We start from the raw sequence: 17,192 nt of genomic DNA, 5'->3' as shown, positions 1-17,192 counted from the left end.
CATGAAAGGTGAGGTTAGTCCAGCCCTTGTCATCTACTTTTATGTTATGTTGGAGGTTTTTTAACATCACAGGCCCCTTAACCATTTACTTCTACTAACAAAGCAATGGTCAGATGATTAACCAAGGCACATGGAGACAGAACACTTGGGTTCTCTTGTGATTGTGGGTCAACAAGAAAACTAAATGGTTAGCGGACTTCTCTCTCACTATCTTGCCAACGCCACTGTTAATGTAATACCGTGGTGTGTGCATTGTGTGCTTCCAGTATAGGCTCTGGACCTCCGTGACCCTGCATTGGATAGCTGGTTACTGATAATGGGTGGGTTGATGGAATATGACGCAGTACACACATAGACAAAGTTGTCAATTTACAGAAGCCGAAATATAGACTGTAAAAGAGAAAAAATTACATTTGAAAAAACTGCTGACATAAAAGCGTGAAGAAATTTTTTTTTTTACCCTTTTTTACCTATTTTAAAGGTAATATGTTTGTTACTCCCACCAAATGCCAGCAGTAGTAGTTAAGCCAAGGAGTGTGACTGTAATATTTTATTATAAATACCAGATTGACAGCTTTTTAAATGGCCTAAATGGGCCTCAGCATGAAGTAGAAACTCTAATAATTACACATATCTGACAAAAATTTAAAGTGAAAATAAACTGATTATTCAAACAAGTGACAATGAAAAAGTTACACAGTAAAAACAGATTTTTTTTTACATTTGACAATTGACATGTTGAGCACTATGAAAACACTTGCACTATAAGACAAAGCAATCCTCTCAGCGCATTTACTCCTTAGCACTAAATGTAGAGACACTTGTTGGGCACTTACAAGCTGTTTAAATTAATAACAGTCATTTGCTGCCTAAATGACAGTTTTTCAGATTGATTTTCAGTATTTGACCCATTTATACAGTACATTACTCAAACTGTATCAATGCAGAGTAAGTGTCTCCAGCACGAGTACATAAGGAGGCTTATTACATTACATTGGAAAATGCATTTCATTACATTAACAAATACTTTAGCAGTATCTGTTAATGTAATGAAATGCATATTCCAAACTTAAGCATGAATTCAGCCACATGGGACATGGTTTTGGGATAAGTATCTTGCGAAAGACCAAAAGCTGAATGACTCATCTCAAATTATTGGTCCTATTAAAGCTTTGAAAGTAATTAGGGGCAGAACTATGAAATGTAAAAATTATCCATCCATCCATCCATCCATCATTGGTAACTCTCCACAAGTCCTACTGTAGAACTGCTGTGATCCAGATATTATCCTGCAAACACACGACATGAGGGAGGGTACACTGAAGTGTACTGTTTAAATTAAACCCATTGGTTTGCTATGTTTGCACTGAACTCAGGCACCAGTACCAGAATTTTGACTTCAGCATTATGACTGAAGTTGAGTGTGTCACCCTAACATTATCACTTTAGCCCTATAGCAAAAACAAAGGCAGCAACTTAAAGACATAATATAATGTCAAAATAATTAATGTTAATTAAAACAAATTACTTCTTATTTGGGGGGTGCGGTGACGCGGTGGATTTGGCCGGGGCCTGCTGTGTGGGGGGTCTGGGGTTCGAGTCCTGCTTGGGGTGCCTTGTGGCGGACTGGCGTCCCGTCCTGGGTGTGTCGCCTTGTGCCCTGCGTTGCCGGGTTAGGCTCCGGTTCGCTTTGGGACAAGTGGTTGTAAACACTGCGTGGGTACTTCTTATTTTGAGTTTCCTGTACAAGAAACTCATACAAAAATCTGTTGGTGTGCTAAAAATAGACGTAAATGCTTTCTTAACATTTCCAGAAGACCTCAATCGTATGAAAGAACAAATAATCACAAATGAGTCTTAAAGGAAAACAGTAAGTGCAGCCTTTGTCCTTGTGAAGTAATTCCAGAGCTGTTTTAATTTGACTTATAACGGTATAAAATATACTTCTGCAATGACAAAAACACTGAGTACATGAGTTTCCTGAGCACCTAATACTTGTGTGAATTAAAGTACCTCCAGCAGCCTACAGATCAATTTGCCCACCAGTATCCATGTGCATCACAGTGTGGTTCTATGTGTGCTTTGTAAATCACTTTTATTTTACATAATTTGCAACTGTTTTATACGTGTCCTTAGAGAAATCCACGCTAAGCAGGTGTTTCTTCCTTAAAATGCCACTTCCTAAGTGAAGTGGTTCAAGTGAAATAAGTAATTAAATAAGATTATCATTTTGCAAAATGATCTCAGATTTGGAGCATGATTCACGTCTCAGCAGGAACATTTAATTGTCCCTTTCATATTTGTTTCTTCATTTCAGCCAGTACTCAATGTCAGTACACAGTGCCTTTATGATGTTGTTTTTTCAGCAATAAAATGTGAAAAAATCTGATGCATTTGTAATTATTCAAGGCACACTAGGGTAAAGGTTGCATATTAACCCCCAAATCAATAGAAACAAACCTGGCCAGAAAAATTGTTTTCTAAAAAAAAAACGGCCAAACTCTTGCAAAAAATTATAGCTAACACCTAAATAAATACAAAGAGCTACAAAGTTGAGCACACCATGCATTGTTTGCTTAAGGTAACAGTGTTTTGTAGTCCATCACGGAACACCTCAAGCCTTTAGTGCAATTTACAATGACACACTTAAAACTTTAAAATTACAAAGGAAAATACAAATAACAAACATCACAAATCAAATTATTCTGACCTTGAAACATTCATATATTCATTAGTCATAGGTCATTTCTAACTCACATTTTTGCTGATTCTAAATAAGCCAACGATTCATGTGACTACAGCTGGACACCAAGCCGCGGTGTCGTCGTCACGCGGTGGCGTTGAGGTATGAGGTGGTGAGGTTGTACACATCTGTTGTAGTGCTGGTCACGTTGAGGGATTGTGCCCAGTCCGGATAGGTCGACAGGCCGAACATGTACGTCCCCCACGTGTTCACGGCCAGGGAAACCGTGAGGATGCCCAGGATGTTCATCATGAAGCCAGTCTTCACCTGAGGGACACACGGGGGGCCAGGGCCCTGCTTCTTATTGCTGTTTTTACTGTGCTTTTGCTCCTCGTCAACAAGCTGAACTGACCGTGAAGCGCCGACTCATCAGCAGGTAAATACGAACTATAGACTTAAAGCATTTCCCCGCTGATGAGGTGTATTGTTACAGGAGACAAACTGTGCCAACTATTCAGTGCAAAAAAAAATATGAGCCTTTCTTTTGCGACAGTGCTGCTTGAAAGAGTGTGAACTCGAGAGGGATGGTCATTATTTTTCTATAAAATATTACAATACGCTTATAAAATGTAACTGTTAAATCTTAAAATAAACTTTTAAAATTAATAAGTTGTGATGATTTACACACCTGATTCTACTTACCTACTTATTTTAGCCAATGCAACTTGGGCTTCACTTATTTTTGCACTTGCGCTACTTCCATGTTTCTACCACACACATGATTTCCTCTAAAGCAACATATGGAATTGGTCATTACACACATATCATGTCACATGAGAAACACTGCTTCTCATTAAATAACCACTTTGTGGTAAAACTAAGGGACAAAGGGGCTTCACATACTTTCAAGCAGCACTGTACATATATAAATATACAGGTGGTACCTAATTTACGATGGGGTTACGTTCCCTAAACCCATCATAAGTTGAAAAGACGATAAGTCGAAAAATGCATTTAATACACCTAATACACACCTCTCCGTGACAGACTGGGAGGTGTGGATCGCTGCCGCGGCCCAGCATCGCGAGGGAGCTATCGGTCCGCGTATCGTTTGCCCGGGAAAAATCTAAATTCAAAATTCAATTGAACGTCTATCGCCAGCTCGCCATCATAAAGTCGAAAAAGTCGCAAATCCAACCATCGTAAATCGGGGACCACCTGCATACATACATATAAAGAGCATAAGCGTTTCCTTCCAGGAATTATGCTGAAATTGTGCTGGACATTTCAAAAGGAAAAGAATTAATGAAAGTTCCATTTATGCTGAAAGAAAGCAGGACAATGTAAATCTTGAAAAGAGTTCCTGTGAAAACAAGACCACCAGTTTAAAATGAAGAATGTAGGTATTGAAGCATGAAAAGGTTACTGTAGAGTGCTGGGATTCTGACAGACATTTAAAGGACAAATCTTTGGAGGATGGAAACGTAACTTAACAAAGTTCACTGAATGTTAGTGCTTTTCGGCTGTTAGAGAAGCTGAGCGATGGGGCCCATACCATGTCTTTGACCATCAGATGCCCGGATGCAAAGGCGATGGAATTGGGTGGTGTGGACACAGGGAGCATGAAGGCGAATGAGCAGCCCGTCGTTGCAGGAATCATAAAGTACAGTGGGTTCACTTTAATGTTTATAGCCTGCAGGGACACAGCATTGTCAGTGCTGCTTTCTCCACTCTCCATGAGTCTGTCCTTCAACTGACACCTTTCTAGTTATCACTTATGCTGTGACGAGTTTGCACGTTCTCCCCGTGCTATTGTGGGTTTCCTCCCACAGTTCAAAGACATACTTCACGTGACTCTAAATTTCCCACAGTGTATGTGTGTGTGTGTGTGTGTGTGTGTGTGTGTGTGTAAGCGAGTGTGTGTATGAGTGTTTGATTGACTGTGTTACATTGCACTGAACTCCCTACAGTCATTCACGCATTAATAAAGCAGAGCAGTGTGTTTAGTGCTGTAGGTCAGCTTGGATAAAGGTGTCTGATACTTACTACACAATAATCATTATATCACTTTGGAGAAAAGTGTTTGCTAAATGAATAAATGGACATATAAATGTAAATATAAATACAACAGGACATAGTCACAGGGAGCTCGGCAGGGGAAGTTCAGCAGGTAGGGCAGGGTTCACTCTTGGCAATACCTAAATCAACTGTAGGGTTACAAGCGAAAAGCAAATCAAAGTTCAAAAATCACCTGTCTACAGAATGAAAAGGGCAACTAAAACAGTGGTAAAAACCAAAACAAACACCGGTTGAGTGCAAACCTGCGACCATTCGACCTGAACCCAGAAACCCTGGAGCAGACAACATTTCACACCGACCTGACATACTGCCCTCAAGCAACTGATTAACTCACAATAAAAAGGTTCATGGTCAAGTGAGAGGTGAGACATTCTCGCTAGCGAGGTGGCAACCAGTTACTCATTACGGTGCCACATGTAGGAACAACACTGAGAAAACAAACAACACAACACGCAAGGCAGGGACACACCGGGGGCCTTGTTGAGTGTCAGTTAAAGTTGACAACATCCAGATTAAATGTAATAGTTGTGGGTGTGTTCATTTTTGCTTTAAACATTATTCTTACATAAACATTTTCTACATTTGCGTGATGCTTTTCTCTAAAGCAGTTACTTACAGTGATTATTCCATTTATTCAGCTGGGTAACTTTTACTGGAGCAACTCAGGGTGAGTATCTTACTGAAGGGTACTGCAGCGGGAGGTGGGATTCAAAACCAAGTCCTTCCAGTGTAAGGAGATCGTTCTCATCATTACGCCACCTACTGGCCAAACTGCTTCCATCAGTTTAAAAAATTTTTCTATGCGAATTAGTCTCAATACCAGGGAATTATAAAGCGTACCTTTTACGATGCTGCCTTAAAATATAGCAACCTGTGTCCAGGTAATTAACATCCTCACATGCAGCACAGTGGTGATGAGATATGAACCATACCAGCTCTGTAATGATAGGCAGCAATATGATGATGGTGGCGGTGTTGCTGGCAAACTCGGTGAAGCAGGCGACAAAAGCTGTGATGAGGATGACTGCAACAGGCGGGGGGACCCTGGCGATGGGCTGCAGGTGGGTCCCCAACCAGGAGGCGAGCCCAGACTCCTGCATCAGGATGGAGTTAGCAATTGGCTCTCGGCAGGCTGATGCCCACCGGAGCTGATCTCGCAAAGCTCATTCTACATCCAAGGCGCTTGCGATGTTGCCGGACAATTTCAGAACCAAGAGGACCTCAGTCACAGTGCCTTTTTCAAGGTTTGATCGCAAAACAAATCAGTGAGTCAAAGAAAGACATACCTCACAGCCCTTGGCCATTGCAAAGCCACCGCCAAGCAACAGAATGATATTCCACGAAACAGAGCCCTGCACTTTCTTCCAGGACAGGAGCGGGATGTACTGTGTGTTCGTTGCTTAAGTGGGACACAAAACAGAAAAAAATGCAATTTAATTAAGAGTTTCTTGACTTATATTCACATATTGTTACATATTATTAATGTATTAATTTTTTGATGTTAATGTATTAATTTTTCATTACACAGTGTTGTCGTGGCTAATGGGTGGATTTAGGGTGGCAAGGTGTGTACTGTTTTTTTATACTCACTATATCCACAAACACCAGAAAAAAATAAATGTTCAAATTTTGCTTCGTTACCCAATTTATATTGTCAAGAAAGACCGTTCAGCAACACTCCTGACTGCAATGCAAAGGCAGGGGGCAGAACTTGTTTCCTTTTTCTGCGGAACATTGCTTTGCATTGCAGAGGTCACTTTCTCAGGCCGCACTAGGCAGGATAGGGGGCAGCGGACAAAGTTTACACAGGCTTTGGTAAGATTAATGTAATCACGGAAACAGAAGGGCCACAGTGCCGCGGGCGCTGCAGGACGCCTCTCAGAGCTCTTAATCCGAATCATTAACATTCTTGATATTATTTTCAGTACGGTACATTTTCAGAGCGACAAATATTTGAACTTTGGGCAGTGATCTCTGTTGCAGCCTGTGGTGAACTGTATGTTTTGGGTAAATTTGGAACGTCTTAAATGCATCCATGAAACGAAAATGCAGGAGAAATGATTACCGCAAAAAATGATTGTGGCTAGCGAATTCCATTTGTCCATGAAAGCTGACGTACCGCGGTATCGTAACGACCAAAAACCTTAACTCAAACAGTGATATTTTTAAACAGATATAAGAAATACACTGACTAGTCCGTGAAATCAAATCAAAAAGAACAAACTGGCCTAACTATAATATAAATACCTATTTTTTTTTTTTATCATTTTAGTTTTATTTTTAGAGTTATTTACCAAGTGTTTTTATACCACAGAAAAATTCACACTTTTTCTGGAATAATAAAACACAGCAGTAACTTAAAAGTGAAAAGAAAACATATCGATAATGGTAAAATAGGAGATCACCTTGGCCTTTCTATTACACTTTTTACTTTAGCTTCTTTAAGAGAATATAGGCACAAAGTTTTCCTTTGACAAATCTAACACTTCAACTTGAACTGAACTTCCTACAGAACCCAAATGCTTTATTAAGGATTCACAGCAACTCAGGGTTTTAAAAAAAACTGTGATTTTTTGAAAATATGGAGTTTGTCTGAAGTTTGTCTCTGGTGTATCTGGAAAGGTGCGCGCACCCCTCCCCATCCTCATTCTCTCTTCCCATCAAACGCCGCACCATTCCCAGATCTACCTGACTGCAGGCCTGGTAACTCTTGACAGGAGAAAGTGGAAAGCTACTCACAGTGGAAGTCAAACCACCAGCTGAGAGAAGGCTTCTGAGACGGGAAGACAAAGAGTAAAGATATTATGACCACTCCGGTGACGGCATCTGACACATACCTGGAGGGAGTATAACACACGAAAATAAACCACAAAATGCCTGAGGCTGTATCGTGGAAACAAAAAAATCACGATGCAAATAATGATCAATGGACTCTTAAGTTCACACACACACAGTCGCTGAAGCCGCTTGTCCCAAGCGGGGTCGCGGCGAGCCGGAGCCTAACCCGGCAACACAGGGCGTAGGGCTGGAGGGCGAGGGGACACACCCAGGACGGGACGCCAGTCCATCACAAGGCACCCCGAGCAGGACACGAACCACAGACCCACCAGAGAGCAGGACCCAACCAAACCCGATGTACTACCGCACCCCCCCACAGGTAGGACCATTTACCCCAATAATATACTGCATGCACCGAGTAAGTGCTCTGTTTAAAGTCTGAACAATTTACAATACTTACATCACAGCACCAGTGGACAGGTAACATCAAATATAGACTGAGCAGCACTGTGTTGGTCACTTATTACTGACATACCGGTGACAGGAAGCTTCACGCACTAACAGAACACAGTACTGTCCACAGTACAATTTGTGGTGCCCAGCGTGACTTGTCGTTACCCCTTGTTGAAGAATATGGACCATCCAGGAAAGAACTTGGGATCTCTTGTGAAGAGCAGCACAGCAAAGAGGATGAAGAAAAAGGTGATCGCTCCTTCTGCAAAACTAACGGATTAAAGGTGAAATGAAAATTGAATAACAATACATAGATGAACTAATCACAGCAGCCAGAACATAACAGGCAAACGGTGAAAACAAAAAAGTAGGATGAAAAATGCTGAGCAAATCCATTCATGGTTGACATTAAATTAAAATTAACTTGCTGTGGATTTCTATGCTAATGTACAAAAAAATGTGCAGTACTCCATAAACAAACCTGGGTAGTTTGTATGGTCATTTTATCAGTAATACACCATGTCTGTAATAAACATAAGAGAATTCCACGTGGTATTATGTGATACATCATGTACGTCGAATGGATGTCTTAATAGCCTTTGCGTCACATACTTCATGGGTCCAAGTTTTTTGTAGTCCTCATCGATAACCGCCTTGGCTTTTCGCTCTGCATCCGCTTGCCAATCCTGTTTGCGGACACACAACCTGTAAAGGAAAATCACATCTCACAGACATGTATGCCACTAGATGCCAGAGCAGCTATTTTACCCTTATTCAAATACAAAAGTGATCCATTTTACAAAAAATCTGTCAGCGCAAAAATAAATATATATCCATGATATATAAAATTTTTGCAAAATGCCTCACGAGTATTAACAGCGTTCACGGATACGGGCTCGCAATCAAACTGTTAAAGCTAAAGTTCACTGCGAAAACTTTCTTTGGCCCTCATGAGAAAGCTCATAGTTATCCCATTTTTTTCTTGAAGTGCACAAACAAGAAAATCATACTAGCTAATAGAAATAACGTATTGTACATTGAAAAAGAACTTTATAAATTAGTAGCCACTTCCTGCCTTTCTTTTTTCCTCTCATTCAAGATGGATTCTTTTCCAGACAAAACGGCGGGAAAGGCCAAGCGTAGAGGGCATGTTTTGGCCAATATCGGCTTGCTGCTTTTCCTAGTCTTTCTTTTCTTTAGTATTTGGAGGATGGCTAAGATCCACCAAAAGCCTATTTAGGACACACACAATTTGCAACTAAGACCATCTTGCAATGACATGTGTTCTCGGGAGGCTGCAGGGCAGGTGCACCCATTAGCTGTGGTGAATTTTAACTGTATTCAAATTGTGTAATCTCAAGAGCCGTTCAATTCTGCAAAAATATACTTGGACGGATGGAACAGCACACATTCTTTGAGGAGCGCTGAAGTCCCGCTTGGAAGTTGTTTACCTGGCGTTGAGTCCTCCGTAAAGGAAGGAGATCCACAGCCACCCCAGCAGGAGAAAGAGCACCATGAGCGGAAACCCAAACACAAACCAGGAGCCGAAGTTGACGAGGTCACAGTCAGGGAAGAAGCTAGAAATGAAACACACTGGTATCAGTCTGACATACCGAATGTTAAAAGGGTACATTAAAGCAACGCTGCTACTGGTGTTGGTGAAGAAAAACTTTTTTTTTTCCTTCGATACGGAGTCTTTAGTGGGTTGTGAAAGAGTCAACCAACCAAGAGGGTGCAACCATCCACCATGAGGAAAAACAATGGTCATCAAAAGACCCCTCATAGGTTACAACTAACAGCAGTGACTTCACTGACAACGCATCACGTTCGTGAAAGTCGGTGCTTTCTGAAAGACCAAATCGGGAGAAGGAACTATCAAACCCAAATGCTGTCTCAGCTTGTTTCCATTCAACCTCCGACATGCTGATACAGCAATGAGAAAGGGTCATGTCTAAATCACGCCTGAATACACAGAGGGGATGTGTGCTTGTAATAGCCAAGGTGATGAAACGTGCAGTTTGCATTATTTAAAAGTTCAAAATACAAAAGATCATAATAATTCCCCTTGGAAAATACGGAAGCATAATCCACTGGTATGTCATCTAGGAGAAAACTGTTTCGTAGTGTGTGCTCCTTGCCAGGAAACATCAAAACACTATCTGTCTTTCTGACTAAGAAAAACAAATATTTAATGTAATTATATAAACATTAAAAAAGAGGTGTTCTGTTCCTCTAGACCTGAAACACGAGGACCAAGTACAGGACAAATAGGAGCTTTTTCACAGAACGTTCTGAGCAGACAAAAACAGGTCAGAATCCATGCTGCCAACAAAATGACCCCATGGTTATGGGCCATCAACTAGGGGGCTATTTGAACAAGAGCAAGAGTAGAAACGGAAGGCCAGCGAAAAGTAAGGGATGCGCTTGGCGGAGAGAGAATGGCAGGGACAATCGTTCAGGTACCGTACCTTGTGAGCTGTCCCATGAGGATGAGATTGGGCGCAGTGCCTGTCAGGGTGGCCGTACCCCCGATGCTGGAAGCATAGGGGATGCAAAGGAGGAAGCCCTTCCATACCTTCAGCTGGTACTCTGACTCTGCGCGGACCTCCTCGGGTGTCCGTTTGTCATGCCTTTCTGCCCCTTCCTGCCTTAGAGGATGACAGTAGGGTGCATTGCCGGAGCACCACCAGAGGAGCAGGTCAGAAAAATGACTCTTTGCACAAAATCAGAATCCAGCAAGCCAGAAGAAAACAAAAGTTAAACAGCTGAGGGAGAGTTGGTGGAATTCTTACCCGTCTTCGGTCAGTATTTGCTTTTCGGAGGTAAGGGCTTGCAACTTTATTTGTGATAGGCCTGCTGGGTGTAAAGGAAGCAGAAACGGAAGGATGAACCACAGTTTTAAGAGAACTGGTTAGTGACAGCTAGATGCCTTCACTATGTGGCAGAAATGAGGGTTATTTGTATACTGATTGCCTAAAAAAATCATTACGTACGATTGTGAGTGAAGACCCGGTAGTCCAGAATTCACACATTGGTTTAGATATTAAAATCTCTTGCCTGTGGATTTTACTAAACACTGTTATTTTTTATTTCATTTGAAAGACTCAAGTGTGGTTATCAAAAGAGGGCAGCAGGTAGCATAGTGGCTGGGGCTGTGACCTTTACATTTGAATACTCCGGTGTGAAACCCACATCTTGGGCAAGGTACTTACTCTGAATTTCTCCAGTAAAAATGAACCAGCTGTATGAATGAGTAAATAAAAGCAAGTAGCTTAACACTGCAAGTCGCTTTGGAGGAAAGCATCAGCAAAATTAATAAACATAAATTACTACAAAACCAGATATGTCTGAAGGAGGTCTCTCACTAAGACTGAGCTGTAAACAGAAATATCCTGATCTCATCATCTTCTCTTTGTCTTGACGGCTGCATTTACTTCTTTCTGAGGTTGTTCTTGTGTGGAAGAAACTCACCTTCTTCATCCTCCTTGAGCTTGCAGTTCTCTTTTAGCTTCTCCAGGTCTCCAAAGAGGTTCTCCAGGATGGCGTTGGCGATGGGCAGCATCATTGCAGTGGTGGCTGTGTTGTTGAGCCACATGGACAGGAAGGAGGAGGTAATCATCATGCCCAGAATCAGCCTGGCACAAAAGCAGGGCACAACGTTGGAAATGGGCAAGCAGACAGAGCCAGACTGTATTAAAAAAAAGAACATGCCCAAGATGCATATCGCCAAGGTGCTACCTCCTGGAGAAAGACTCACAGGTACCGGTGATCTGATATACGCACGATATATGGTGTGCATGCACACTTCACCATGCGCACACAAATTCGGGATGCTTTTCTGAGACCTTATTTAATGCTCTATATCAACGTGACTCTTTTTTTACACACCACAGTGTACAACAATGCTCACAATTAATATAAATCAGCCAGTATCACTCGCTAAAATATAACTCAAATACAAAAGGTGAGCTGCAGGTGTGGGTTTATTTGTGTCACGTCCCTGTCAAATGACCTGGAGTACTTCTAGTACTGCTGTGCTTCATTTTCTGTAATGAGCTACACGATGAGGACTGGGATGAAAGCCTGCAAACAAAGGTCATAGAAAATAAAAGTGGAGCAATCCTGGAAGGACGAGATGTTCCGCACGAAATAAAACATTGCTATAAGACTGTGCTGATTCACTGCCGGTAAATTTATGAGTAGCTACCAGAACTGAGAATTTTGAAGAATCAGTGAGAGGAGTTTACTTTTCATTCATTTAGCTGACACTTTTCTCTAAAGTAACTTACAATGTTAAGCTACTTCACAGTTCTCTATCCGTTTACACAGCTGGGTAAATTTACCGGAACAATTCAGGATAAGGACCTTGCTCAAGGGTACTACAGGCGAGATGCTAACCCACAACCTTTTGATCCAAAGGCAGTGACTCTACCCACTATGCCACCAGCTGTCCATCACAGCTGTATTACTGTTATATTTGATATTTTACTGTGTACCGATTATGGCGTCAGCACACTGGCCAATATAACTCATTCTGATTCTGATATTTCACTTTCGTTGCTCGTCTGAATGAAATAGTGATGGAGAGCAGCAACAGACTGTAGTGTAGAAATTAGAACTGCTGCTTTTAGACCCAAAGGTTGCAGGTTTGACTCTTACCTCTGGCTAAAGTACTCTTGAGAAAGGTCTTTACTTCCCCTAAATTGCTCCTGTAAATTACCCAGCTACGGAAATAGGTGAATAACTCTGTAAGTTGCTCTGAAAAAAAGAATCAGCTAAATTAACTAATGTGAATCTGAGTTTTTCCCTGGCCCTGTTTTTACATTGGACCCTAATATGCATGTTTTTTTATTATTTGCCAGGGTTTTCCCATGTGTTCCAATGTTATGGACTGTGTCACAGGGCTGTTGCACTGGAATGAATATCTGACTCTGTTATAAAAAAAAAGAAAAATTAACAGAAATGATTTCATTACTGGGCAAAACATGAAGGACATTTTATTCTAGAAAAGCAGCATTCATTGGCTTAGCTCATGAAAGCACAGCAGGGACACCTTGGGAGAAGACTGACAGTACTACTCACCAGACTGGTTTTACACCAACTATGTTCAACACCTTGAGGGCAATTCTGCGGTGCACGTTCCACTCCTCTATGGCAGACGCCATGACGACTCCGCTGAAAAAGAGAAAATTAGGCTCGAGGAAGTACTGGGGGCACACTTTCTTGGATGTCAAGACCCCCATGGTGGGAAAGAGGCAGATGGGCAACAGGGCAGTGACGGCCAAAGGAAGAGCCTCCGTGCACCAGTACACGGCCATCAGCAGCACCACATAGAGGCATTTCCCCTCCTGGAAAAGAAAAAGAGAACACGGCTGTGGACTCAACTTCCCATTCCTGTTTCACCAGCCTTTCTCCCAGTAATTATGCATCACTTCCATCAAATACAACTGGTAATGCTTTTGGTCCCCCCAACACCTGACAAGTTCTTGCACCACTGGTTCTTTGTATACTCCTGTCGTGCAACCACACAATCAGTCATAGAAGATCCACCCACCTCACCTGCACACGATGAAAAAAGGAGGACAGACTACAGAATCTGTTAGAGAACACACACCTCCCTTTTGATCTTTTCAAGTCCCAAAACCTCTGAGTAAACCACATGCCCGACAATAGCTCAGCCCCTCGACTCTGATTCGGATAACGATTTAAACCTGACACCCGCTCTTCCTCGGACAACGGGCTGGACTCTCGCCTCAGACCTCGACCACAGTTCGGCTTGCCCCTCGATGGTACCGCGACCCCACTGATGAACACGGACCTCATTCATCCTTTCCCCGCACAGACACCCGGCCTCCACTCCAGCAATCCTTCACGCATCGTTCCCTACCTCAGCACTGCTCCATCCTGCAAGAGTTTTCTGGTTGCGGCACCCAATAAACCCCCCACATCTGTCTTGGCTTTCACCATAACAATTCCTCTTACACAATAGTGATTACTCGAATTTATTGCCTACTTATCTCTTCCCCGATATCTACAAGAGCCGATCGCTCGCTTCACCCCAACCAGACTACTACGCTCCTCCACCTCTGCCTGCTTGGTGCTCCCACACAAAAAAAGTCCAAAATCAAAAGTGCAAAGGTTTTTGGTTTTGGCTCCAGTGCAGTGGAATGTCCCCCTCCCCCCTCCACTCAAAACTGCTGAATCTCTCTACATTTAAGAAGGTCTCAAAAGTTTCTTTCTGACTCATTTCTCCCCTGATCTCATAAGTGCTCAATAAACATATATGTTTATTTTTAATAATTTTTCATGACAAATTGTTTAAGAACGGAAATGCCTATATGCAGGTGCTTATGTATTGTGACAAATGGACTGTACTCTAGACTCCTGTGTCTGCATCCAAATCTCTCCTGTTGTTGTAATACACTCCTTGTATTGTTCTCTCTGAGATGTATGTCACTGTCTGCTAAATGAATAAATGTAAATGTTCATGTTCAGTCAATGTTGTCTTATGATCTTATGATGCCTTGTAGTGATTTGTTTGGTGTTCCACTGTATGCTGCAGGTTCTGAATAGGTGAAGAGACACTGATAAGTACAGGTGTTAGTATATGTGAATATATCCGTGTAACTTTTTTGCAACAGAAGGGTTGTATATCATTCTGGACAAAGACATCAATAATAATAATAGTAAGAAGGACAATAATAATAATAATAATAATAATAATAATAATCAAGAAATTTACAATATAAAATAGAAAACAACAACAGGGTAACTTGTTATGGTTTGTAAAATTACACACGTTAAATCTGTAGGTTAAGAATATTTATGATGCTGTGGGTGTAATAAATAAGGCTCTGCAATGTCTTCAACAGCACTTAAACCTTTAAATGCAGCATATTTAAATTTGCATTTTAGTCATTTTTGGTGCTTTAATGACTAAAATTAACATTGGAATACATTTACATGAAGCAAACGTGTGTCAAGTAGCAAGCATTTATAACATGCAAGAATTGCATGCATATGAAAATACTTTTACTGTGTATAAGGTCTGCCTGAATAACAGGTGGTTTATCACAATAGTGAGTCATTTTTCAGGCCAGTGCACAGGTTAGCTTTAGGTTACAGGAGGTCTGATACTAACTCTTTTTTTTAACTTGCAGTCAAGAGCCACTCATGGCTGTGCTGATACATTCAATGTAACATTGTGGAACATTATATACTACAAGTTGGAACAAATACACAATTCATCGAAGGTGGCATTTTCTAACACAATTGCAGAAGTGTGGAAACATGTTCTGGAACCACTGACTGGTTTAACTCAGTAGCCTTGGCTGCAGAGAACTGAAGAAGAAAAAATAGAAGATTTGGCCAGTGGCCGCTGTGTGGTGGTCTGGGGTTCGAGTCCTGCGTGGGGTGTCCTGCGATGGACTGGCGTCCCGTCCTGGGTGTGTTCTCTCCCCCTGCGCCCTGTCCCGTGTTGCCGGGTTAGGCTCCGGCTCACCGCGACCCGCTTGCGGTGCAGAGATTGTAAATAAAATAAATAAAGCCGTCGTGTTCTGTCTCAGTAAGCTGTTGTTGCTTGTTTATTATTATCCGTTTTTGTGTGTAGATATGATGTAGTACCGTAATTTAAGAAAAAAGAATTCACAACAAAAAAACTGAAATGAAATAAATTGAAAGAAGGCAGAAATGGTGAGAAGTGCTCCCTACCTTGGCGGGAAGAGCAAACACAACGGGGATGAGAGCGAGAGGAGCGAGCAGTACGACGAGCTGCTTGCGGACACACCACACTTTGCCGGCGAAGGCCGACAGCGTTTCCATCGGGAACCTGCGTGGCGAAGGGTGGCGCGCGACGCTTTGCGAGTGGGTCCGCGCGCTCCGCTTTATCAGCGCCACGTCTCCCGGGGCACGCGCGGCCGTGCAGAAGATTAACCAGAGCGCGGCGCGGCGCGGCGTCGGCGGGGGCGTGCTTCCACGGGGAACGACGGCGCTCCGCACGCCCGGCCTCGTGTCCTATCTATTGTTATTATTATTATCATAAGAGCAGCAGGAAAGCAACAGCGTCACAACACGCATGGCAAACCTGGCTCCTTTAATTTCACAATATTTAAGTTTTAAAAATGGGATTTTTTTCCGAAAAGATCGTTTTACACTTCTTTTATTTAGTTGATGCTTTACTCCAGTGATTTACTATTTTAAGCCTTAATTCATCTATTTATAGGTGGACGGTTTTCACCGCATAAATTCAGAGAAAATACTACTGTCAGTTTTACTGCAGTGGGATCCAAACTTGAGTTCCTTCAGTACAAGGCCGCAGCGCTAAACCGCTACACCACCTACACCACCTACACCAAAAGCTTTTCTCCCACTCTGTGTCACCTGCTTTTGTTCACCCTTCACATGTTTGCTTAATGCACCAGCGCAACTCTAATGAGCACATGCATGAGTATATTAATATTCATTCATTTAGCTGACACTTTTCTCCAAAGTTAAGCTTCTTACTTGAACTCCAGGAGCAGCTGGTAGAGCTCCTGCCTTTAAACCCACAAGTTAGAGGTTCAAATCCCACTTCCAGGTGTAGTATTCCTGATCAAGACATGTCCCCTAGGCTTCTCCTGTGAAATTACCCGCCTGTATAAAATGGAAAGTAGATTAACATTGTAAGTTGCTTTAGAGGAAGCATCAGCTAAACAAAGAAATACAAATGAGTCTGCACTGTATTGGTTAAGGGTAAACACCTTTAATAACAGTGTTGCAGCAGTGAGATTCGAACCTGCGTTCTTTGATCGCATATAGAAAGAAGAGATATGCATGTAACAACTAACTCAGTTGTATAAATCATTGTGAAAATTAGCGTTCTTTTGAGGAGTAGGGCTGATGAGGTGTGAAACTTGTGTTTTACTTGTCCCGTTATTATCATTCTGCCTTGCCCGCAGTGCCACCCTTTTAATTTGATGAAGTGTGTCATTTTTATTTGTCTGGTCTTGCTCGGCGACAGTGAGGACGCAAACCACCTGTACGACAGAAAATCTGCGGCACAGTGGTTGGAGCTGAAGCCTTGCACTCAAATTAATCACGTTTGGATCCCATCACCTGCTGTAGTAAAACTGATCAAGGCATTTAACTCTAATTTATACAGTAAAAATTGTCCAGTTAATGAGTGAGGTGACAGCTTAAAATTGTAAATCATTTTGCAGCA

General features: G+C 42.0%; 1 protein-coding gene across 4 annotated transcripts; it reads right to left on the bottom strand.

Moving 5' to 3' along the window:
* Positions 1-1,643: 1,643 nt before the first annotated feature.
* Positions 1,644-15,935, bottom strand: slc13a3 (solute carrier family 13 member 3). 4 transcript variants are annotated; one of them, XM_018760689.2, is made up of 13 exons: positions 15,704-15,935; positions 13,076-13,341; positions 11,465-11,628; positions 10,786-10,849; positions 10,462-10,641; positions 9,445-9,570; positions 8,606-8,698; positions 8,159-8,263; positions 7,502-7,599; positions 6,049-6,161; positions 5,695-5,856; positions 4,239-4,376; positions 1,644-3,010 (listed from the first exon to the last, which is right to left on the bottom strand). In XM_018760689.2, the coding sequence occupies exons 1-13, from the start codon at positions 15,812-15,814 to the stop codon at positions 2,828-2,830; spliced, it is 1,803 nt and encodes a 600-aa protein (XP_018616205.1). In that variant the 5' UTR covers positions 15,815-15,935; the 3' UTR covers positions 1,644-2,827. The 4 variants fall into 4 exon arrangements, with proteins under 4 accessions (XP_018616205.1, XP_018616206.1, XP_018616208.1 ...); XM_018760690.2 differs by having other exon boundaries at positions 10,786-10,846; XM_018760692.1 differs by lacking the exon at positions 15,704-15,935 and adding an exon at positions 15,303-15,384.
* Positions 15,936-17,192: the final 1,257 nt, after the last annotated feature.

This window comes from Scleropages formosus, chromosome 19 (genome assembly GCF_900964775.1).
Source record: "Scleropages formosus chromosome 19, fSclFor1.1, whole genome shotgun sequence".
NCBI lineage: Eukaryota > Metazoa > Chordata > Actinopteri > Osteoglossiformes > Osteoglossidae > Scleropages > Scleropages formosus.
The sequence above is the reverse complement of the archived record's forward strand: the minus strand, read 5'-3'. Positions and strand labels throughout refer to the sequence as shown.

Bases quoted from the DNA above. Each gene is read 5' to 3' on its own strand.
- slc13a3 (XM_018760689.2), bottom strand. From the start codon at position 15,814: ATGGAAACGCTGTCGGCCTTCGCCGGCAAAGTGTGGTGTGTCCGCAAG. The intron at 13,342-15,703 runs GTAGGGAGCACT...TTTCTTTTCCAG, and splicing joins TGTTTGCTCTTCCCGCCAAG to GAGGGGAAATGCCTCTATGT. The intron at 4,377-5,694 runs GTATGGTTCATA...GTGTCCCTGCAG, and splicing joins TGCCTATCATTACAGAGCTG to GCTATAAACATTAAAGTGAA.